Source organism: Henckelia pumila, chromosome 1 (genome assembly GCF_033568475.1).
Source record: "Henckelia pumila isolate YLH828 chromosome 1, ASM3356847v2, whole genome shotgun sequence".
Lineage (NCBI taxonomy): Eukaryota > Viridiplantae > Streptophyta > Magnoliopsida > Lamiales > Gesneriaceae > Henckelia > Henckelia pumila.
This window is the reverse complement of record NC_133120.1, coordinates 64,741,639-64,766,585: the sequence shown is the minus strand read 5'-3', so window position 1 is coordinate 64,766,585 and position 24,947 is coordinate 64,741,639. Positions and strand designations below refer to the sequence as shown.

Below are 24,947 nucleotides of genomic sequence, written 5' to 3'. Positions count from 1 at the left end.
ATGTCCGAAAAAATTGCCATCATGCATCGAAAAAAAGTAGCCGGTGCATTACACAAACTAAATGACATTCTCCTAAAAGCATAAGTACAATAAGAAAAAGTAAAAGTTGTTTTCTCTTGATCTTCTGGAGCTATAGCAATTTGATTATACCTAGAATAACAATATAAAAATCAATAATGTTGGTAACCAGCCAACCTGTCAAGCATTTGATCAATAAAAAGAAGAGGAAAATGATCTTTTCTAGTGGCCTTATTCAACATTCTATAATCAATGCAGACACTCCAACCAGTGACAGTACGAGTTGATATCAACTCATTTTTCTCATTTTTAACAACAGTCATACCTTCTTTTTTAGGCACAACATGTACTAGTGACACCCAAGAACTATCAGAAATAGCGTAAATGATACCTCACTACAACAAAAATGCACAAACACAACACTTAAAAGACAACGCTTTTAGTGAAAAGTGTTGTCTTTTTAAAAACGACAACGCTTTTAGGGAAAAGCGTTGTCGTTATATATTTTTTATTAATCAAAGACAACGCTTTTTAACAAAAAGCGTTGTCTATAAGCGTTTTTTTGGGTCAAAGACAACACTTTTAAAAGTGTTGTCTATTACCGTTTTTTTTCCTATATATTACAACACTTTTTTAAAAAGTGTTGTAGAATAACTATTATTTTTATTTAAAATTTAAAATAAAACTTAAAATATAATAAAAATTAATAACACTATTTGCTTCTCAGATCCCCAAAATCCCCAAACTCCTCCTCGATTTTCTTCTCCGATCCATTTCTCATTTTTCACTCTTTCAATTCTATAGCCTCATCTCTCAGAACAAAAATCCCCATCAATCGTCGCTTCTACCTTCGCCGATGAAATCAAAGAAAACGATTGAACCCTAAGCCCTTTTAAATTCTCTTCATCATTCCACAAAAATCTGCCTCCCGCTTCTTCGAGCTTTACCTGCGTCTCCAAACCCTCCTCCTCTGCCTCCGCTTTCCATGGCATTCGGATTTCGCATTTGTTCCCATCCCACATGTCCAGCGCCTTCTATGCTCGGGTTTCTTATTCCCCTACTTTTTCAGTGGTGAAGATGGCTAAAAGAGACGAGGAATTGAAGGAAATACGAAGTATAAGTCTCCCGATATGTAGCTTTGACTTCTTTGAGTATCTACTTCATTTCTCTACTTTGTGCGGTTATGTGTGTGTCTCTTTCGATCATTCTTATTTGGATGGGATTTCTACTGTGTGTAGAGGAAGTGAACCCCTAGTTTTCTGCTATTTAACGTTTCTTGCTTGCTGGTTTTTTTTTTCGTGTTGTGTAGATGTAAATCAAGAATTTAATAGGAGACCTGAGCCCTAACTCGGGACATCCTCGATTCATCAATAACAAATATAAATACAATGGTATTCTCTTGTATCATTCTTCCATCTTCCGATCGCCTACACTTTTGGAATGCAAATTTTGGTGCAGGTTCGTTTCCATGGACTTTTTTGGTTCTTCTCTTTAACTACACATTTACAATATTCTTCTGTTTACATATTTTGATTAACACATCTGTTTTCCCTTTTCTTCTCATTTGATTTTAATTTTTGTGTCCATAGGTGCTTGCCGTCTCGCGTGATAGGATTCTGATTGGGATTGTAAAGCTCGGTGCAGGTTTATTTCCATCGATTTTTTTTTTCTGATTTTCATTTTGTGTCCATAGGTACTTATCGTTAATCTTCCATTTCTCACTTTCTCTTCTCTTCTTTTTGTTCGTATACATGATATACAATGTATTTCTGTTTTTATGTGTTTTCCTTTGTCCATAGGTGGTTACTGTGAATCTGGTGTTTCTTTGTTTTTAGATCTGTGTTTATGTTAGCCTAAAATTTTCTTAAATATGTGTTCTGCCTTGTTCATGAGTGGTTAACGGCTCTGTCGGCTTCTGCTTTTACGAGTGGTCGCCTTCTTTTTTATTGTTTGTTTTCATATGCTCTATCATCTTCCTTCTGTCCATGATCAGTTTTTTTTCTTCTTTTTCGTGTTCACTATCCCAGGATTTCTCCATGCTGCTAGAATTATAGACCATATGAAACATTCATTCAATCCTTGTTATTGATCTCACACACATCTCATTAATTATACAATAATGGGCTTCGGTTCTTGACTCTTACAAACCTTTCAGCATCTCAATGTGTTGCTTTTGTATGCATTGAAACTATATTCACTGTTAATATTTGTTTTAGTGAGTTTTAACTTTTAATGTATAAGTTTGTTCTGGCAGTTATTTGCATGGAGTGATTGGCCTACTGATTGAAATTTATTTACATTTCCCAGGGATCAAGACTTGGATCATTATCTGATATGGATGGTTTGGCTACTAAATTTGCCAAGGTGAGCTGGTATATAACCGAAATTTGTCTAGCCAAATAAGAAACTGAAATTGGGGGAGCTGCATGTGTGTATTGAAGGACACTCCGATCCAATTCACATATGTATGTGGTTACAAGAAAAAGGGTGAATGGCGCCTGCTATACTATTGTAGATAGATTTACTTATGTACAGACACGACTTTTAAAATAAATTCATCTTTGTTTTTCTTTTTTTAAAAAAAATTCTTGTTAACTCGTCTACAAAGCGCTGCAATATTGGGATATCTTATTCCTCTCTTTGGAGAAATTGTTATCTTCAGAAAACATTTTAAGTTCAAAACCTGGATTAGCTTTAATTGATCTTGTGTCTCACAATTTTATAACTTGCCGATTCCATATGGCAAGCTTTTAAATCCATAGCCTTTGTCGGCTTGCTATAATCTAGTTTACCTTACCGCCCTACTTATTTTCCTTTTTTTTGCCCCATGACAATACCTCCTTGTGCTCTCATTTGGGCTCTTCGAAATTTTAAATACATTGTTTGGATGTCGTTATTATTTACTTCATGCTCATTTTTTGTTGAATCTAACCACTTCTTCCTAAAATATTATGTGTCATGTCCTTGAGATACTTCATCTTAACTTTATTTGATGCTTCGTAAATGAGAACGGTAGTAACACTTAGTCTCTGGTCTTCCATTGCTTCTCGATTCAACGTTGAACCTTAATTGTTACTCTTATTACTGAATACAAAGAGGCAGATAACAGTGCCATTCTACTTAATATAATACGCTATGGTGATTACTTGATTTGATATGAATGTGATGCAATTGAACTCTAATCTGCATGTGATAGTATGCAAAAAAAAAGATTTTCAATCACCTTGTATCTTGCTGATATCTCACCTTTCATTTTCATGAATTAATATAGAAATGTCAAATCAGGAGCTTATCGATGCTGGCACACAGAGAATGGATGAAACTGACCAAGCCATTGAACGCTCCAAACAGGTAGATGAAAGTACATGGAGAATTCTTAAATATGGGTTGAAATTCCTCTAAACTCTATGATTATTTAGGTTGTTCATCAAACAATCAAAGTGCGAACACAAACTGCTACTACTTTGAAGGGCCAAGTGAGTGAAGTTTTGTGCTTTCTCTATTTTATTGTCCTCAAGTATTTCATTGCCAAATCATATCTATCTTGTTGAATATTTGCAGAATGAACAAAGGGGTTGCATTGTCAATGAACTGGACACTATCCAGTTCTTTATCAAAAAGGCATCCCAGCTAGTTAAGGAGATTAATTGGTAGGCAGGTACAATAGCTGGAATCATCAAACCTTTTTTTCTTTGACCATGTCACTTTTATACGACGTTATATGGTAACACTTTGGAAAATTTTATACAAAATGAAGCTGCATGTTGGCCTGTGTCCACATGAGAGTCTATGGGTAGCTGCTATATGTGCAAAACTTTCTGGTCAAATCTAAGAAAATTGAAATTACTTTGAGATGCTGATTGGAAATTTTTAATATATGGTGGTCTAGTTTTAGTTTTTCTCACATGCGTAGTTCATTAGATTTCTCATTTTTATTGACTTTATTAATATCAAGTTCACTTGCTTTCCAGGTGGCAAGTGATAAATGCATCATGCTATTTCTATTTCTGATTGTATGTGGGGTTATTGCCATAATCGTCGTGAAGGTATTTTAATCTTTTCATTTTAAATTTGACATGAACATGATATTCATTTTTTCACCAGCAATACAAGTAGGTCTCCATTTATGCTACCCGTGTCACGTGGCCATTTTAAATTATGTTTTTGCTTCTCTGAACGCTAACAATTCTTGAATCAGAATGCATCTGTGTAAGCCTTTTTCACCTGAGCTCAAATTGATATATAAATTGCTCTACTCCAATGTTGGGGTAAAATGTCTGAAGAATTGCTTCATATCGTGTTTTGAGCAGCACTTTCAACTGGTCTTTCTCTTTGTCACAGAAAGGTGATCAGGACACTTATATTTACAATGGATGGTGGTCTGTTTGGTGGACTGGTACATACAGTATGATTCTCTCAAAGGCTGCCTTCTTACATAAGAAATATATCAACATGTACACTTACGAGATGCCATCTTCCATTCGAGAATATGTCACCAAGAACAAGTACTTATCAAACCATATATTTATTTAAAAACATTTTTCAGCTTCTCGTTTTGCAAATCTGACAGCTTTTAATCAATCACTACAAGGTGATCATTGCATTGTTGTTCAGTCATTTAGCTGCCAACTTAAACTTTGGTTTCAAACAGTTGATATATATTTTCATTCTAGTTTTCATAACCAGTAGTATTCTTTGTACCATAGAAATTAGGTGGGTTCATAAATTGAGATGAGTTAAAATGATTTCCATAGCAGTATGTTCCATGTTAATGAGATTCATCCTTTTTCCTCCTTTTTTTAACAAATAACTTGAATATTTACACGGCTAATTAAGCACCACAGTGATTTCTAATTCTAACAATATGATTATTTTACGTGCTTATTTGAATTAATTAGAGAGTTTGGTAAATAAATAATCAGATTTTGGTTGTTTGTAGCAAATTATAATATCATTTATCGGACAATTTAAGCTTATATGAAATTGTGTATATTGATTTTTAGAGTTTTATATTCAATATTTGGGAGTTCCGATGCTATGGTGATATACATTGGAATCTTTAGTACGGTTCTTGGAACTGGATTGGAACTAGATTCGATGAATTATAAATTCTGTATAATTTGAAAAGTTTAAATCTTATTGGCTCTTTTTGGCACTTATGCAGGGATATGGCATTGAAGATGGAACATTTGTTCCAACTGGACAAACACGGGATCGTGAATCGAATCACTACTCTGTTTAATTTTACTCTTCTATTGTATTTAATTTTTTTATGTTATCGATATAATTTTCATTATTTTGTTGTTTATGATATGATTAGGTGGCTTTCTTTCTTGACCCGGATTCCAATTGTGTGGTGGACTTCTTAAAAGATTTGCTGCAATGAATCAGCTCATTCAAGGTATGGGCAAGCATATTAAGTATCCTTTGCTGTCATGTAATGAAAAAGTAGATGTCAAAACCAAATTAAAATTCTTGTTTGCTCTGAAAGAGGAGGAATCCCAAATTATAAACGTGATCACCAGAAAGCTCGTGGGCTAAGTGCATGGAAACGTGGAGGTATCATCGGTGTTGCTGCATTAACTGGAGGAACCTTGATGGCTATTACTGGAGGTATACAAACTTTATCACTCATTAAATAATTGGGTAACAAAGTCATGATTGTTAAATCTAGTATCTGAAAAGAAGCTATTTCCGCATTCCTTAATTAAATGGATCAAAACTTTATAATTCCAATCGCTTAGTGATAATTGCGTAATCTCTTAGTGATAGTTTCGTCATTCGTAGTTCATGTTCTTTTAGTACTGATAAATATGTCTTTGGTTTTACTTTTCATTTTAATATATTCATATTTGTTTTATGTTTGTTTTTTTAAATAATTTACAGTATAGAGATTCAAATTAAAGAAAAAGAGATTGTTGCGGATTTTATGAAAGTTTGGGACGCTAACATGTGCTGAAGGAAGAAATCAAAGTTTTTCGAGATTAATGCATAGTTTTTTTTTCTAGTGTTCATTAATTTAGAATTTGATTATTTTTATACTTGAATGATTTATAATATTGAAAGACTCTATTAAATTTTATTCTACAAATTTTTGAATTTTGAGTGATTTATAATATTGAAATTTGTTAATTAATTTTTTTTTTGTTTTTTATTTGAACAAAGACAACGCTTTTTTGAAGCGTTGTCTTTTCCAGATACGACGACGCTTAAAAAGCGTTGTCTTTGTCAGATACGACAACGCTTTTTATAAAATACAACGCTTAAAAAGCGTTGTCTTTTTTAGATACGACAACGCTTAAAAAAGCGTTGTTTTTTTAGAAATGACAACGCTTTTTCCGCGTTGTCTTTGAGCATGGTCTTTTACAACACTGGCTACGACAACGCTTTTTTGGGGACATTAACAACGCGGAAAAAGCGTTGTCTTTAGCCGTTTTTCTTGTAGTGCCTGCATTCAACAATTTCAAAACCTCAGCTTTTAGCACTTCTTTCATCGCAGGATTTAGCCTTCTTTGATGATCAACATATGGACTATATGACTCCTCCATTAAAATTTTATGCATGCAAAATATTGGGACTAATTCACTTAATATCAGAAATTGACCAACCTAAAGCAGATTTAAATTTCCTCAAAACTCTTAATAATTTATCTTTTTCATCAGGATTAAGAGATGATGAAATAATTACTGGGTAAGTCAAATTTTTGCCAAAAAATGAATATCATAAATGACTTGAAAATTCTTTCAATTTAGGAATAGAAACCGGTACCTCTTTGATGGGCTTTGCAAGCAAATCTTCATGTTTTCCTTGAAATTCTTTTTCCTTTGGAAAACTTTCAAGAGAAATAAGTTGCTCTCTAAGTTCCCAATCATCACCACTCAATTGAGTTACAGAATTAATTAAGAATCTTGCCAATGCATCCTCCAACTCCATTCTTACACCAAAATTATTCACATAGGAATCAAATAAATCAATGCGATTACAAGAATGTACCTCATCTTTGTAATTCAAGTTATTATAAATATTAAAAGGGACCGCTTCACCACCCATTCGTAGAGTTAATTCACCCTCCTGCACATCTATTAAATCTCTTGGAGTTGCCAAGAATGGTCTACCAAAAATTAGAGGGACATCTTGATCTTCTTCCATGTCAAGCACTACAAAGTCAGTAGGAAAAATAAATTTATCTGCTTTTACCAGTACATTCTCAATGATTCCACTAGGATAAGTAAGATAACAATCAACCAACTGCAAATTGATCGTCGTCGGCTTTACCTCGCCAAGCTCCAAGGCCTTAAAAATAGACAAAGACATTAAATTAGTACTTGCACCTAAATCACTTAATACTCTATTAACAGTTGCATCACCAATAATATAAGGAATAGTGAAACTTCTTGGATCTTTTAATTTTTTTGGTAATTTCTTTTGCATGATGGCACTGCACTCTTCAGTCAAATTTACCGTCTCAAATTATTCGAGCTTTCTCTTCGTTGACATCACATCCTTCATGAATTTTGCATAGTGTGACATTTTCTCCAAAGCATCAATGAATGGAATTTTTATATGAATTTTCTTGAAGATATCAAGAAAATAAGAAAATTACTCATCCAACGCTTTTTTCTTGAACCGTTGTGGATATGGCAGAACAAATTTTGACACAGGCGGTTTCTCAGACACAACCGTAGACTTACTAGAAATTTTACTGTCAGATTTTTCTAATTTAATCTCAATCTCTTCAACTTCATCATCATCCACTGCCTTTGAGACATCGACCCCAACTTCTTTCTCAATTCTCAGCATGATGGTTTTACACTGCTCCCTTGGATTTACCTTAGTATTATTAGGAAACGCCCCTCTCTACTGATTATTCAATGCTTTCACCAGTTGACCAATTAGTGTTTCAAGATTTTTCATAGAAGCGCCCACATTGGTCAAGTGCGTCTCCATATTATCAAGCCTATTCTCATTCTTTTGAAATCTTGTGGATGACTATGAAATAAAATTACTCACCAATTCTTCCAAAAATGGTTTACCCTCACCCTTTTGAGTATTGAATTTCGATGGAGGATTCAACACATTTTTTATTATTTTCATATGAAAAATTCTCATGATAGCGCAAATTAGGATGATATTGATTGGGTACAGGATTACCTTAATAGCTATTAAAATTTTGGTTGTTCACATATTGAACTTGCTCCACACTTTAAAATCCATCAATAGAATTAAATGCAGTAGCCGACTGTGCCGACTCAGTTGAATCTTGATTCCATTTTCTCAGCGCAGCCAACTGTGTAGATATAGCAGCCATTTGAGCAGTCAAATTCGTGAATGCATAAACTTCATGAATTCCAGCAGGTTTTCTTATCACAGAACTCTCACTCGGCCATTGACAGCTATTAATCGTCATCTGCTCAAGCATCTCATAAGACTCCACAAGAAATTTAGAAAATATTGATCATCCAACAACAGCATCCATAGAAATTTGAGTTGGCTCATTCAAACCATTATAAAATAATTCAATTTGTTCCCAATCTGCAAAATTATGGTTTAGGCACTTTCATAGTAATTCTTTGTAGCGCTCCCAAGCTGTATTTTTGCTCGCAAGCGTAGTCCACGTCAAACCCACAAATAATGAATAAAATTATATTATATTAAATATTTGTAACTAATAAAATTTTAATCCTATTTTGAGGTACGATTATGGTTTTAATTTGATTAACTAAAAATTGCAATGAATTAAATTAACCAACAATGATTTCGGAAGACGTAAATTCAATGAGAGACGAATTCTAGAGGTTCAACTTCATTTGACTATCTACCATGATTAATTCCTAATTATTTCTTCATTATAAAATCTTCTAGTTTATTAGTCAAGAATCCAATTATTTTCTACTCCCTTTCTCAATTTATAGTATAAGTTCATATCTAATATCAAACTCAATATTCCACTCAAAGTTTAGATATCAAATCGGATAAATAGCACAAAAATTATTACAATGGATTTACTGGATTTAAATGCCTTTCGAACAATATAAAAACCGACAATGTATTTTTCTATATCATATTCAAAATCCCCTCTCCCGAGTGATGAATTTTAAATAATAAATCATTCAATCTATGACCAATAAATTGAAAGCATTAAGTGAAAGAGTGGGTGCCCGATTAGCCAACTTGTGGCTAAGGGCTTTTGTGACTCTACGTATAAACAATCTTTGTTTAATATAATTTACATTCATTAATGGAATTTTCTTTGTCTTTCATCATATCGTTATATTGTGATATACTACTGATGTTTTGATAAAGACCTTGAATATACTATAGTGTAAGTAAGATGAGATAGTGAATAAAGAGAGATCACTATTATGAAACACATCTTATAGTCACTGTATATTCTAAACAGTTCCTAGTCAATTGAGCCGTCCGCTAATAAGGATAAGGATCGCTCGAGATTGAGACTAGCATTTGTGATGCCAAGTACCATGTTTCATTGGTAATGGACATGGAGATGTTCAAAGCATGCAAATGGATATTCATATGATGAATGATCGAACTACCCTATTCGGACTTTCCAAGTGGTTATCACTTATCGAGTGGATAAAGTCCGCGGTTTTGGTTGTACACCATTAGTCCTTACTACTTGAAACATCATTGAGACTCTATATGCTAGTACTGTACTTTGACTCGTTTACCGACTCTATTGGGGTCATCAGGTGTCGGGATTGGGTACAGTTACGACACATATAGGAAACGATGCTTTGTTGTCAAGGATTCACCACATACTTGCAGTGTGGATATCCTATGCAATCTGAGGAGATATTAGTGTGACGAATCTTTGGCCAGAGTACATGATGTGTTTTAGGTTACTCGGTTTTCCTAGTAACACTTGCGATGTCACTATTTAATCTTCAAGATGTAATGCATAGTTATCGAATCTCGAACGACTCTCGATGCACCAATGGTTGTTGATTCGATCGGGATATATGGATGAAGGGACCGTACTGTACGCTAACCAAAATCTACTGGTTCTTGCAGGCACTATCAGTGATACCTAGGGAATCATGGGGCGATGTTGCTAGACGCTCTTACCATGATTCGTTGGGCAAGTCGGAAATTGTTGTTCCGAGTCACAAGGAGTTGTGAGCCCACAGCTAGCTGTATCCCTGAACCATTGAGGGTCACACAAGTAATGGATTATTAAACCCCGTAGAGATAGTTAAATTTAATGAAAGAGAAGTTGGACTTCTTAACTAAAGGGAGTGGGATTTCCTAAAATGACATAGGGATGGACATTTTTGGAAATCACTGAATTCTGATTCAGAAAAATTATCTTGACTTTAAAAGATGCAGAAATGGTTTCTGTGCACATTGGTAAAATCAGTTTATCCATCGGAGTCACGATGAATTTTATATTAATTTCTATAACAACGGGTTTGGCTTGTTGGGCAGTTATGGATTGTGGGCCCTAAGGAGTTAGAGTCCTAATACAATTATAACTTGATCTAGTCTAGAAATTATCTATAAATAGAGGTGTTGGGTTCGAAAATTCGAGGCATTGTATATTGCAATTTTCGAAAATACACTCTAGAATTTTCAAATGGATTTTCGAAATCCTCTATCCTTTTTGAGAAAAATTCAGACTGTGATTTTTGTGAAAAATTACAATCCGAATTAATAGATCATATCTGTTTATTCTCTACGTAAAACTTCTGATTGATTTCTAGTGCAATCAATCAGAGGGTTTCTTTTTTTCGTTCGTGGACCTGATTCCGGAGATAGATCGTGACAGTAATCGGTTCCCGGGATTTATAAGAAGAGAAGATTAAATTCTGTTGGAGTCCACAATCAAGCCTTTGCTTGACGAGGTAAAAATTAAATTGTGATTTTATTTTTACTTGCACAATTTAATCGTAGAAGTTTTGATACCCATGATATGGAATCGTTCCATACAATAAAATAAAATTTTTAAACTTTCGCTGCACCGGGTATCAATTCTTAATTGATCTGAACACCGTTTTCCAACAGTGGTATCAGAGCCAGGTTGCTCCGATCAAACGATTAAATTAATCAATTGTACAAAATTTTTGGCCTCGGGTTTTGAAACAAAAACAAAATTTTAAATTAAAATTTAATGGGCACATCGGGCAGCGATCGTCGCTGCTCGGGGCAGCGATTGTCGCTGCCCGGGGCAGCGAACGTAGTTGCCCAAGGGCAGCGATCGTCGCTGCCCAGGGCAGCGCACGGTGCTGCCCATGGCCAGCGATTTGATCGCTGCCCAGGGCAGCGACGGGCTGCCCAGCCCGGGCCCATTTTGGGGCGCGGGCTGCCCGGGATTGTCCCGGGTAGCCCGGGAAAAATTAAAATTAATTTTTAATTAAAATTTTAATATTTTGGAATTTTAGTTTTTGGTCCGATCGAAAATTGTTTTTGATTGATTAACGAGGCATCGGATCGAATTGTTCGAGTCCGAAATTTTTAAAATTGATTTTTGGATAAATTTGAATTTTTGAAAAATTTATAAATTTTATCCGTTAAATTAGATTTTATAAAATTAATTATTTTGGTACAATTGATGATAAGATATGATCTTATGAAAGTATTGGATAAAATATGATTTTATCTTTTAAATTATGATGTCATTGCATGTTATCCAATGTTTTAATTATTGGATAAGAGGATGATCGATTGCCATGACCAATGTTTTAGGTGTATGTTAGGTAATTTACATTTGGTTTTATTGTTGTTGGGTTTTATTAATGGGCTTGGTTTATAGCCCAATTTGAATTGTCATTTATAATAAAAAGTGGGCTTGGTTTATGGCCCGTTCCCACCCCTTAAATATGTATCCCCTACTTGTCATCGAAATTTATTGTAAATTTGTTAGACTTAGTGGGAGATAAAGATTTGAAGACAATTGTGGGCCCAGCAGACGATAAAGACCGAAGAAATGTAAATGGAAGTTCAATGTAATAGGATTGCATTGCATACTTGCATATCACCTAGGATTGGACTTAGACTCGTGATTGGCAACCACGGGTCGATTAGATAATGGGATCGATCATCCTTAAATAATATATGATATTATTGATGTATGCATGTTTAGACTAAATTGTATAAATCCCGCAAGCATACATAAATTGCATGATGAGACAAATTTTCATAAATTAAAATCCCTCATTTTAAATATGATTTAAAATTGATATCAAGATTTATAAAAGGGAATTTAAATATTGTTTAAATGTTCCTGCCTTCCATCAACAATCAATGTATGAGATGCTACCCGCGGATACGGTCCGGCTCATATTATTGGGGGGGCCCGTTCGTCGGAAAGTTGTACATTTGATCGACACATGTTGTAAGTTGGGTGGAACTCCCATGGGATTGGCTCATATTATTGGGGGATCCACATGGCGACCGTCCATCACAACTTAATATTGATGGGTTATCTTGACATGTCACAATAAACGGCGTCATATTATTGGGCCCTTATTGAACATGAGGTAAAAACATGGGGGTTACTTTGGAAGTAATTGGGCTCTACCTTTTGAAAATTATGGTTGGCTGATATTATTCGGGACTATGATTTGTCAATTGGACTCCATGTTCCCACTAAGGAAAGGAGTTTACCGTTTTCACTAGAGGGTAGTGAAATCGTTAAAATAGTGGGAGTGTAATTCATAAAATTAAAATTCGCCATATTTTATGTCTTAGTAAATTAATTAAACAATCATCGATTATTGTCTGTTTCATCTCAGTATATCATTATGATGAATCTTCGTAATCCACATGTTTCAATTCTCGAACAAAACAAACTTTCTGGCGCAACTATACGGAATGGTTCAATAAGTTAAGATTGTCCTGAGTTCGAAAAAGATTTTCTAAGTGTTAGAAAAGGCTCCTCCGAAAAACAGCCCCGGCTGATGTAACTTCGGAAAGGTTGGCCGAACTAGAGAAATGGTAGGACCATGATCTCAAGGCCAAATGTTACATGCAAAGATGAAAAAGTCTAAATAAGTTTGCCATCACTGCAAGAAACCCGGTTACTGGAAGCGCAACTGCAAAGAATGTATATCGAGTAGTTACGAACTACAAAGGATATATTTTATAAATATTTCACTTAATACTATTTCTTGGGTATTGGATACCAGATGTAGATCTCACATTTGCAATGAGTTGCAAATGATGACAAGAAGTAATAAGCTTAGGAATGGTGAGACCCAGCTAAGACTCGGAAATGGTTCTAGAGTTGAAGCCCAAGCTATAGGAGACATTTATTTAGTTTTGCAGAACGATTTTAAGTTATTTTTTGAGAGACGTTTTATTTGTGCCAGATTCGATTAAAAACATTATTTCTATTTCTATGCATGATAGAGATGGGTTTTCTTGTAATTTTGTGAATGAGATTTGCAATATTTACAAGAATGAATGTTTGATTGGAAATGGACAACTTGAAAATGATCTATATAACTTAAAATTAAAAGACGTTCCAATTAATTATGTTGATAAACCGGTAACAAAAAATAAAAGGAAAAACGATAGTCAAAACCCGACAAACCTTTGGCATGCTAGGCTAGGTCATATTTCCTCAAGGAGGATGAACAAGCTAGTGGGAGAGGGCATGTTTGATATGTATGATATTAACTCTCTACCTACTTGTGAGTCCTGCCTAAAAGAAAAAATGACTAAATCTCCTTTCAAAGGGAAGCCTGAGCGTATTCAAAACCTGTTGGATTTGATCCATACAGATGTCTGTGGACCATTTAGTATCGGTACTAAATTTGGACACACCTATGTCATTACCTTTACTGATGATTATTCGAGGTATGGGTATTTATATTTAATAAAATATAAGTCTGAATCATTTGAAAAGTTCAAAGAATTCAAGGCTGAAGTAGAAAACAAACAAGGTAGAAGTATTAAAGCACTTCGATCGGATCGAGGTGGAGAATACTTAAGTACCGAGTTTTTGAGCTATCTAAAAGAGAATGGGATTCTCTCTCAGTGGACTCCTCCTATGACACCTCAGCTAAATGGTGTCTCGGAGCATCGCAATCGAACTTTGTTGGACATGGTTCGATGTATGATGAGCTTCACTGAGCTCCCTCCTTCATTTTGGGGCTATGCACTTGAAACGGCGGTATTTTTGTTGAACAATGTCCACACTAAAGCAGTTGATAAAACTCCATACGAGTTATGGAATGACAAAGCTCCTAAGTATTCGTACTTAAGGATTTGGGGATGTCCTGCTTACATGAAGCAGACAGTGGGAGATAAGTTGGATAGTCAATCCACCTTATGTTATTTTGTAGGATATCCGAAGAATTCAATCGGATATTATTTCTATCATCCTTATGAGACAAAAGTGTTTGTTTCGAGGAATGTCACCTTCATGGAGAAGGAGTTCTTATTAGATAAGAAAGGCAAGATGATGGAACTTGAAGAAATTCGAGAAGAACCCGAGATACAAAATAATGACCACACACCTCAAGAACCTTCAACGGACACGCCTATATCTAGGAGATCCGAGAGGACTTCTAGACCTCCTATTCGATATGGTCTTCTTCTTGAAGGGGATCAAAGTGAACCCAATATTGGATGTGATCCAAGAAACTTCAAGAAAGCAATTTCTGATGCGGATTCTAATTTATGGCTTGAAGCTATGCAGTCGGAAATAGACTCGATGCATACAAACCAATTTTGGTCTTTAGTAGATCCTCCCGATGGAATTGTTCCAATAGGGTGTAAATGGATCTACAAGAGAAAACTTGGGCCTGATGGTAAGGTAAGAATCCTTATTGCCATAGCAGCATGTTATGACTATGAGATATGGCAAATGGATGTGAAGACTGCATTTCTTAATGGAAACATTAAGGAAAAAATCTATATGATGCAGCCCGAGGGATTCACATCCATGGGAAGCGAGCATAAGGTATGTAAGCTTCATAGATCAATTTATGGTCTCAAACAAGCATCAAGAAGTTGGAACCAAAAATTTGATGAAACAATAAAGAACTTTGGTTTCATCAAAAACCCGAAGGAACCGTGCGTGTACAAGAAAGTAGTTAAGGATGCGGTGACGTTCTTAGAGCTTTATGTTGATGACATCCTACTCATTGGGAATGACGTAGAGATGTTGCAGTCAACAAAGATATGGTTATCAGGTAGATTCTCGATGAAGGATTTGGGTGAGGCATCCTATATTCTAGGGATACAGATCTATAGAGATAGATCTAAAAGAATGATAGGACTCACTCAAGCAACCTACATCGACACCATATTGAAAAGGTTTTCTATGGATGAGTCCAAGAGAGGACATCTACCTATGTGTCATGGAGTTTCTCTATCCAAGTATATGTGTCCCAAGACTGACGAAGAGATAGAGAAAATGACACACAAACCATATGCGTCAGCCATAGGTAGTATTATGTATGGGATGATATCTACCAGATCGGATGTAGCCTTTGCTCTGAGTGTCACGAGCAGATATCAGGCCAACCCCGGTCAAATGCATTGGAAAGCTGTGAAGGATATTCTTAAGTACTTGAGAAGGACTAAGAATATATTCATGGTTTATGGAGGAAGAGAATTGAAATTGGAAGGATATACCGACTCTAGCTTCCAAAGTGACGTGGATGACTCGAAGTCAACCTCTGGATTTGTATTCATGCTCAATGGCGGTGCTGTCTCTTGAAAGAGTTCCAAGCAAGACACCACAGCGGATTCCACCACTGAGGCAGAATACATTACAGCATCAGCTGCTGCTAAAGAGGCCGTTTGGATGAGGAATTTCGTCCAAGAGTTGGGCGTAATTCCTAAAGCTGTTGGTCCAGTTCCGGTATACTGCGACAACACTGGTGCCGTTGCTCAGGCAAAGGAACCAAGGTCTCATCAAAGATCCAAACAAGTACTGAGGAAATACCACATTATCCGGGAGATTGTGGAAAGAGGAGACATCACTGTCGAGAGAGTGGCCTCTACAGACAATATCGCTGATCCACTTACTAAGCCCTTGCCAGGACCATTGTTTGACAAACATCGCGAAGCAATGGGATTGCGTAGTGTGACTAGTTGGCTTTAGGGCAAGTGGGAGATTTAAAGAGTGGGTGCCCGGTTAGCCAACTTGTGGCTAAGGGCTTTTGTGACTCTACGTATAAACAATCTTTGTTTAATATAATTTACATTTATTAATGGCATTTTCTTTGTCTTTTTTCATATTGTTATATTGTGATATACTATTGATGTTTTGATAAAGACCTTGAATATACTATAGTGTAAGTAAGATGAGATAGTGAATAAAGAGAGATCACTATTATGAAACACATCTTATAGTCACTGTATATTCTAAACAGTTTCTAGTCAATTGAGCCGTCCGCTAATAAGGATAAGGATCGCTCGAGATTGAGACTAGCATTTGTGATGCCAAGTACCACGTTTCATTGGTAATGGACATGGAGATGTTCAAAGCATGCAAATGGATATTCATATGATGAATGATTGAACTACCCTATTCGGACTTTCCAAGTGGTTATCACTTATCGAGTGGATAAAGTCCGCGGTTTTAGTTGTACACCATTAGTCCTTACTACTTGAAACATCATTGAGACTCTATATGCTAGTACTGTACTTTGACTCATTTACCGAATCTATTGGGGTCATCAGGTGCCGGGATTGGGTACAGTTATGACACATATAGGAGTCGATGCTTTGTTGTCAAGGATTCACCACATACTTGCGAGTGTGGATATCCTATGCGATCTGAGGAGATATTAGTGTGACGAATCTCTGGCCAGAGTACATGATGTGTTTTAGGTTACTCGGTTTTCCTAGTAACACATGCGATGTCACTATTTGATCTCCAAGATGTAATGCATAGTTATCGAATCTCGAACGACTCTCGATGCACCAATGGTTGTTGATTCGATCGGGATATATGGATGAAGGGACCGTACTGTACGCTAACCAAAATCTACTGGTTCTTGCAGGCACTATCAGTGATACCTAGGGAATCATGGGGCGATGTTGCTAGATGCTCTTACCATGATTCGTTGGGCAAGTCGGAAATTGTTGTTCCGAGTCACAAGGAGTTGTGAGCCCATGGCTAGATGTATCCCTGAACCATTGAGGGTCACACAAGTAATGGATTACTAAACCCCATTGAGATAGTTAAATTTAAAGAGTTAAATTTAATGAAAGAGAAGTTGGACTTCTTAACTAAAGGGAGTGAGATTTCCTAAAATGACATAGGGATGGACATTTTTGGAAATCACTGAATTCTGATTCAGAAAAATTATATTGACTTTAAAAGATGCAAAAATGATTTCTGTGCACATTGGTAAAATCAGTTTATCAATCGGAGTCACGATGAATTTTATATTAATTTCTATAACAACGGGCTTGGCTTGTTGGGCTTAAGTTATGGATTGTGGGCCCTAAGGAGTTAGAGTCCTAATACAATTATAACTTGATCTAGTCTAGAAATTATCTATAAATAGAGGTGTTGGGTTCCAAAATTCGAGGCATTGTATATTGCAATTTTCGAAAATACACTCTAGAATTTTCAAGGGGATTTTCGAAATCCTCTATCCTTTTTGAGAAAAATTCGGACTGTGATTTTTGTGAAAAATTACAATTCGAATTAACAGATCATATCTATTTATTCTCTACGTAAAACTTTTGATTGATTTCTAGTGCAATCAATCAGAGGGTTTCTGTTTTTCGTTCGTGGACCTGATTCCGGAGATAGATCGTGACAGTCATCGGTTCCCGGGATTTACAAGAAGAGCGGATTAAATTTTGTTGGAGTCCACAATCAAGCCTTTTCTTAACGAGGTAAAAATTAAATTGTGATTTTATTTTTACTTGCACAATTTAATCGTAGAAGTTTTGATACCCATGATATGGAATCGTTCCATACAATAAAATAAAATTTTTAAACTTCCTGCACCGGGTATCAATTCTTAATTGATCTGAACACCGTTTTCCAACATTAAGAACAGGAAAACACAATAAACTACGCGAAGAATTCAAATATATAAATCAAAATATCAAAAGCATGGGTTTAAGTCAAGATCCGTCTACCCTCTAAACTAAAATATTAGTTCATGACAAATTTAAAAATCAAACAAAACATGTCCTTCCAACAATCCATCGCAAAAATATGTAAAAATAAAGTGTAGTAAAAACGAAGATAGAAAAAGCTTCTCTGTCCCCCAGATGTCGTCGTCTTCTGTCTTCGTACCAAAATCTTAAGCTCTTGTGCGCTTCCTAGTCTCTCATTCGTCCTTCTTGCCGCTAAACCCTCGATAATCCTCAAATAAGCCAAGAAATCTCCTTTAAAATCCGAGAGAGAAAAGTTTCCAAAAATACGACGAAGTGGGCGTGGGTGCACTGTCAAGTGAGCGAAAGTGCGCTCTCTTTTTTCCCATCTAGAGCACGGGTGCGCTGTGACATGCAAGGCACAAGGGCGCCGCAAATTTTTTTCTAGAGCATGGGTGCGCTGTCTTTTGGGCGCGGGTGTGCTGATCGGCGTCACTTTTTCTTCGGAAATGCTCCCGCCTAACGCGGGTGCACTAATGGTAGGGCGCGGGTGCGTCCTGTATGACATTTATTTTCTTGCTTCAACTTTGATATCCGCACTCCCTTTTTGCTTCGATTTTATTTTCTTCTCTCATTTCATATTTTTCACTTATTTTTTACACCAAAAATTGATTGTCACCTAGATTCCTGCAAATTACACAAACAAGAAAATACGCATAATATCACCCGATACATAACAAAAGTCAAGTTAAATCATATAAAATATAAGTGAAAAAATTGCACTTATCATATACACACTACAAGAAAAACGTTCATTAACAACAGTTAATAACTGTTGTAGTAGGCCCCATTGAACTGTTGTTAAAAGCACTGTTGTTGAAAGGGCCGCTCATAGACAACAGTTAAAAACTGTTGTCGTTTGATATACGACAACAGTTGTGCAACGGTTTGTCACTGTTGTGGTTTTCTATATTTGACAACAGTTTAACAACATTTTTTAACCGTTGTCTTTGGGTTCAATAAACAACAGTTTGACAACAAATAAAAACCGTTGTTATTACTTGAGATTGACAACACTTTGGCAACTTGAAATAACCGTCGTCTTTTAGGCAAAAATATTGTATTTTTTGAATAATAATGGAATTATACATACTTTTGATTTATATTTAATACTTAAATTATTTTATAATTAACAAACAAAACTTTGAAGTAATTAAACCAGTTTATATAAAATAAAACCAAACATCACCAAAATAGCATTAATTAAGAAAATACTTACAATAGACGATTTATCAAAAGATTCACAATCTACCAATAACTAAACGAAACATAAAATATGCCAAAAATTTTTGAACCAAGTTTACAAAACGAAAAAACACCCCAAAAAATAGATAATATATCGTGCATATCAAACCCAAAATATCTTGCTTTGTTGATAAACTTTCTCCACTTGTGCATCTTCTAAGATATGATTCCATGCATTCCTGTAGAGAAGAATAAATAAAGTTAATGAAGTCACAATAGTCCCAAAACATCTCAAAAAAAATCTCCAAACAACTCCACAAAATACCAAGTCTGCAATGAGTTGAATAAATATTTGCAAGAAAATTTGATAAGGAACAGGATATTCTCAAGAAAGAGACAAACATTCTCCACAAAAGAAACAGCCCTCAGCACTTCCCAAAACCGCTCCAAAAAGACCCAGAACAGCCTCCCAACAGCCCCAAAATAGACTCCAAACACCTTCCAAAATCAGTTCAAAACAAGCCAATCACCTCTCAAAGACACTCCAAACAAGCTTTGAAACCAACCCAAAACAGCCTCCAAAATAGACACAAACAACCACCAATACAACCCAAAGTATACTCCAAAATAACCTCCAAAAAGCCCTAGAACAGCCTCCCAACAGCCCCAAAATAGACTCCAAACACCCTCCAAAATCAATCCAAAACAGCCCCATCACCTCTCAAAGCCACTCCAAACAAGCTTTAAAACCAACTCAAAACAGCCTCCAAAATAGACACAAACAACCACCAATACAACCCAAAGTATACTCCAAAATATCCTCCAAACAGCCCCAGAACAACCTCCAAACATCCCCAAAATAAAATCCAAACACCCTCCAAAATCAATCCAAAACAGCCCCATCACCTCTCAAAGCCACTCCAAACAAGCTTTAAAACCAACCCAAAACAGCCTCCAAAACAGCCACAAAATAACCACCAATACAACCCAAAGTAGAATCCAAACACATTCTCAAAATTCAGCTCAAAACAGCCCTATTCAAACTCAATATGACGAAATCATGTACATACCTATTCATAGATATCATCTTGTATGCATTCGGCTACCTCAGAGCGCACTTCATCAATTTCGTCTTGAGAGTACTCTGCTTTTGTGAACTGTGAACACAAACAAAAATGTATATGAGCTTGAAAACAAAACTAAAATAATTTAAAAATTGATAAGTAGATAACTTCCAAATATTTGAGATATTGACAAAGATGATATTACAATCGATCGTAGTGCATCTCCCTCGATAGTTTCAACTTTTTCAGTAATTTGCCTCATATATCTCATCACATAATAACCGCATTGCTTCATATCTGGTTGTCTAGGAGCCTGTAAAAATGTTAAAATTTTAATGGCTAGTATACACAATATTTTAGATTGAAATAGAAGTACACATACGTTGATTACTTCCCATTGGACATGCTTTCTTCCTTTCTTTCCTTTGTTTGAATTGAACAATTTTAATGCCCTTCATATATACATAAAAAATATATGATTTATGAGTTTCTGTAATAAAATAAATTAATAATTAAAATTAATTATGAACTCACATTTCCACGACATATTTCCATTCCTAATCGCGAATTCGGTGACTTGCAGAATCCAACAGGTAAACCATTTCTTTGCGAGGTTCAATGATAGTGAGATTCCAATGGAAACTACACAAACACAAGATCATAATTACACACAAACATGAAATCGATCATTTTGATTATCTAAGAAAATAAATTGAAAATGATACTATGGATGTTAGTTACCCGCTGCTACTTGGCACCAAAACCAATTGATTAACTAATGCACCAATCATTTGGTCTGATAAAAAGCTTGCCCTCTGGTTCAAACGTTCAGTTTTACCTATTTTGTCATTTGTGGTTCTTTGAAAATTCGAGATGTTGTGTGGATTTACAAATTTGAATTTACCAATATTGTTTTCCTTGACCAACTTCTTATAAAGATGCCTACAATTTTGAAGAGAATAAAATCAGAATTAAATTAATAATACATAGCTTACTAATAAAGCATGTGATTATTATATTTAATAAAACAACAAACAAAGTGTAAGGCAATTTTAAGACTTACCATATGTAAGCAACCATACAATTTGCTGAAATTGGCTCCAACAGATACAAAGGACTGATGTCCTCAAGGTGCAAGTTTAGTTCATAGTTATCTCCAAATACCCCCTCATCCAAATGAATTGACAATTTCTTTCCGTTATCAAAAGCTTGCTTACAATAGCAATACAACGATCGCACCGATCTTGGCACATTTGACGACAAAGTCTGATTTTTTTTTTTGCATGGCCAGTTATCTTCCTTTGATGCTTCTAATAATTGAAAATGTAAACATATGTGCAATACCAAAAATTAAATGCATATGTACTTAGAAATTAAATAAATTTCTTTTACCTCGTGTCGTAGCGTTACCAAATGTTCTGGCCAAGCAACATGTGTTCCAACAGCATCACCAAGAATTTCACATTCATTGGGAATTGGAAATGGAAAACGTGCTGATTTCTGCATTACATAAATATAGATCAGAAATCAATTAGCTTAGAAATCCAGAAATCAATTACCTTAGAAATCCAGAAGCAGCGGGCTTTGCTTTGCAAGAGTAGGAGAGAATAATGGAGCGGCAGATCAAACTCGCAAGGCAATAAGCAAAGATTTCTGTAAACGATAAAATGGTAACAATACATAAGATAAATTTTAAATTTCTAACTTTTTCATATCTCAAAAATTGTGGCCTAGCTATTGTCAGACCAATACATCACTCGATCTCTCAAATAACAACCAATTAGGCAGCAGCAGTAGATGAATGGGAAAATTAGATAGTCATTCCAGTTTGAATGTGATTTTCGGTAAATAATTACAACTGAACATTGCTGAAGTTAGAGAACCAATTTTACTCTTATTTATTGTTTAATGCTTCCGAAAGACCGTATATAATGTATCCAGACTACACAAGGACATCCTCTAACGTCTATCTAGCTTAGAGGTCTTAGTTCTTAGCCTTGGCACGTCAATAAGCACTTTTTAAGCACGAGAGAGAATATGCAGAAGGATCAAAACGGAAACAATCAGCATATCCATACACGAGCAAGATTACGTCAAGAAAATGTCTAAACACGAAGGGAATAAAACAAAGAATGCCCGAAAAACACAGTAAATTTAAAACATAAAGAATAGCAGAACAAAATAACAACAACAAACCTAGCGATTTGAAGAGCCTAAAATCCAGCAATACGCAGATCGAAAGGTGGAGAAAGTCTGAAGCAATGATGTGCTGTAACCTAAACAATAAAACAGCAGATATATTAACCTAAACAATAAAACAACATATCTGAGTGCAAGCAAAACAACACATAAAAAATCGAAGCAAAGGGAGGGAAGCAGAGCCGGAAGAAAAAAAAAACGAATCAGGGGAATTGTAGCAGGAAATGAGAAGAGAAGAATGGGAGAAGAGGTAATAAAGCTCTTGCCGTAAAAATGATTACATTCATCAAGATTCATGAAAAGCTCACAATCTTGAAATTTCACGAACCGATTTGGGTGACTTCTGAAAACTTACAATTTTTGATTTAGGGCTTATTGTCACGGCAGAGTTGAACGTACGGTGGAGCAGATGGCCAGAAACGAGATGAATCCACGCAAACAATGGAGAAAAATCATCGGAGAAGGAAGAGATTGGAGTTGCGGCTCAGTGAAAGCCCAGATTTTGCCATCGGCCTTGAGATCGAGAGCTGAGCGTGAGTGAGGCCTTGGGTGAATGAAAAGGTTAAGTGTGGGAGTGAGAAAATTAAAGGCGTGAGTTGCAAACACGTTTACAGGTTTTTTTTAAAAAAAATAAAAATTAAAAATGACATAATAAATTAGAAATAAAATCCAAAGTAAGAAAATTAAAGTGTGTTTGGTAGACATGATTTGGATGGGATTTGAATTTGCAAATACTGTTTTCGTGTTTGGAAAAATTGAATTTTAAAACGGGATTGGTATTTAATGGAACTTCATGGGATTTCATTAATTAACTAAGTGAAATCCTTATAAAATTGGTCGGATTATTTCATGAGATTTCATGGGATTTGAGTTTATAAAAATAATAAAATTATTTCTAATAATAAATTTATAAACTTTATTTATAAATTTAAGTTGCACAAACATTTTTAAAAAAAATATCACTTTTCAAATATTTATGCCAACAAATTCCAATATGTAATTTAACTTTTTTCCAAACACCAAAACGGAATTTGAATTCCATGAATTTCAATTCCAAATCCAAATCCAATTTCAAATTCTATGTAAAAAATATATCACTTTCCAAAGGCGTGAGTTGCAAAGCCGATTTTAGGTATTATTTTAATTTTAAAATTTAATAAAAAATGACATAATAAATTAGAAAGAAGCACAAAGACAACAATGTTTTAAACTGTTGTCTTTTGTCAATAAAAAACGCTCATAGACAACAGTCCTTTAAAACTGTTGTCGTAGGCCCAAAATACACGCTTATAGACAACAGACCTTTAAAACTGTTGTCGTAGGCCCAAAATACACGCTCATAGACAACAGTTCTTTAAAACTGTTGTCTTATACCATTAAACGACAACAGTTTTAAATAAAATGTTGTCTTTTTTATTGACACAACAGTAAAACACAACGGTTATAACTAAAACCGTTGTTATAAAGTGCAAGACAACGGTTTTTACATAAAACCGTTGTCTATTGAGTGTTGTTGATGTGCATTTTTCTTGTAGTGACACTTGATTATAGGATTGGATACTAGGTTGTTCATCTAAACTTTACCTAGAAAGGTACGTAAGTACTGACTGAGATATCCAGCTGAGTATGCATTCTTATATGCTGCATTTTATCTGTCATGATATGAATGTATTTGATGTCCATATACTGCATGATCATTTATCACCTTGAGTCGAAACTCCTTCGAGATAGACATAGTTAGTAGGGTCGCTCAGCCCTATATTGAGGACGATTGGACGTAATGAGTCACATGGCCGATGAGCACGGAGGGCTGTGATATTTACAGGATATTTTCCAATCCACGTCCGGTTGTTTGGCTAGTGGTCCAGAGGGGTACTTTTGAGTGACAATAGACTCTTTGGCACCTTCAGTCTAGTGTTTAGGATATTTCCAGGATGTTTTGCACTCTTCGAACTAGGCATGGCACCAATAAAAGCTAACCTTCAGGAAGTTGAAGGCTTTCAGTCCCAAAATCATTTGAAATTTCTAGGTCTGGATGAAGGACTCCAGACACATCTCCTCTGCCATGAGGTAGGTGGCTAGCTCACTATGGTCCACCGTGCCTCCACCTCAGCCACCTCCAAATCTTTCTTACGGTCCTCCGCTTTGACCTGGACTCAATCAAACTCCAATTTCAAAGATTCCAAGGTAGCTTTTTCCCCATCTTGGAACTCTGCAAGAACCCGCCTCAGGGCCTTTACTTGGCCTTGCACTTGCATAACCTATATTTTTCCTCACGACAAAGAAACACACTCTCGTCAAGTCTATTAATTATCTTCATGAGTCCATACATGATAGTCGAGAGTTAAGACAGGTAGAGGGACGTGAATTGTGATCACTAGTACCTAA

The 24,947-nt window shown here is 35.5% G+C and overlaps 1 protein-coding gene and 1 long non-coding RNA gene across 4 annotated transcripts; one reads left to right on the top strand and one right to left on the bottom strand.

The window, feature by feature from the left end:
- Positions 1–1,095: 1,095 nt before the first annotated feature.
- LOC140863828 (novel plant SNARE 12-like) lies at positions 1,096–11,985 on the top strand. Its single transcript, XM_073267553.1, has 7 exons — positions 1,096–1,248; positions 1,608–1,662; positions 3,290–3,369; positions 3,438–3,494; positions 3,580–3,668; positions 3,974–4,064; positions 11,926–11,985. Exons 1-7 carry the CDS (start codon positions 1,096–1,098, stop codon positions 11,983–11,985), a joined length of 585 nt encoding a protein of 194 aa, XP_073123654.1.
- A 7,330-nt stretch (positions 11,986–19,315) lies between these two features.
- On the bottom strand, positions 19,316–23,090 carry LOC140876113 (uncharacterized). 3 transcript variants are annotated; one of them, XR_012148676.1, is made up of 11 exons: positions 22,915–23,090; positions 22,557–22,636; positions 21,920–22,013; positions 21,753–21,860; positions 21,424–21,670; positions 21,102–21,302; positions 20,895–21,002; positions 20,743–20,812; positions 20,566–20,673; positions 20,367–20,453; positions 19,316–19,535 (listed from the first exon to the last, which is right to left on the bottom strand). It is a non-coding gene; the product is annotated as an uncharacterized lncRNA (long non-coding RNA). The 3 variants fall into 3 exon arrangements; XR_012148675.1 differs by having other exon boundaries at positions 21,753–22,013; XR_012148677.1 differs by lacking the exon at positions 20,743–20,812 and having other exon boundaries at positions 21,753–22,013.
- Between the last annotated feature and the right edge of the window lie 1,857 nt (positions 23,091–24,947).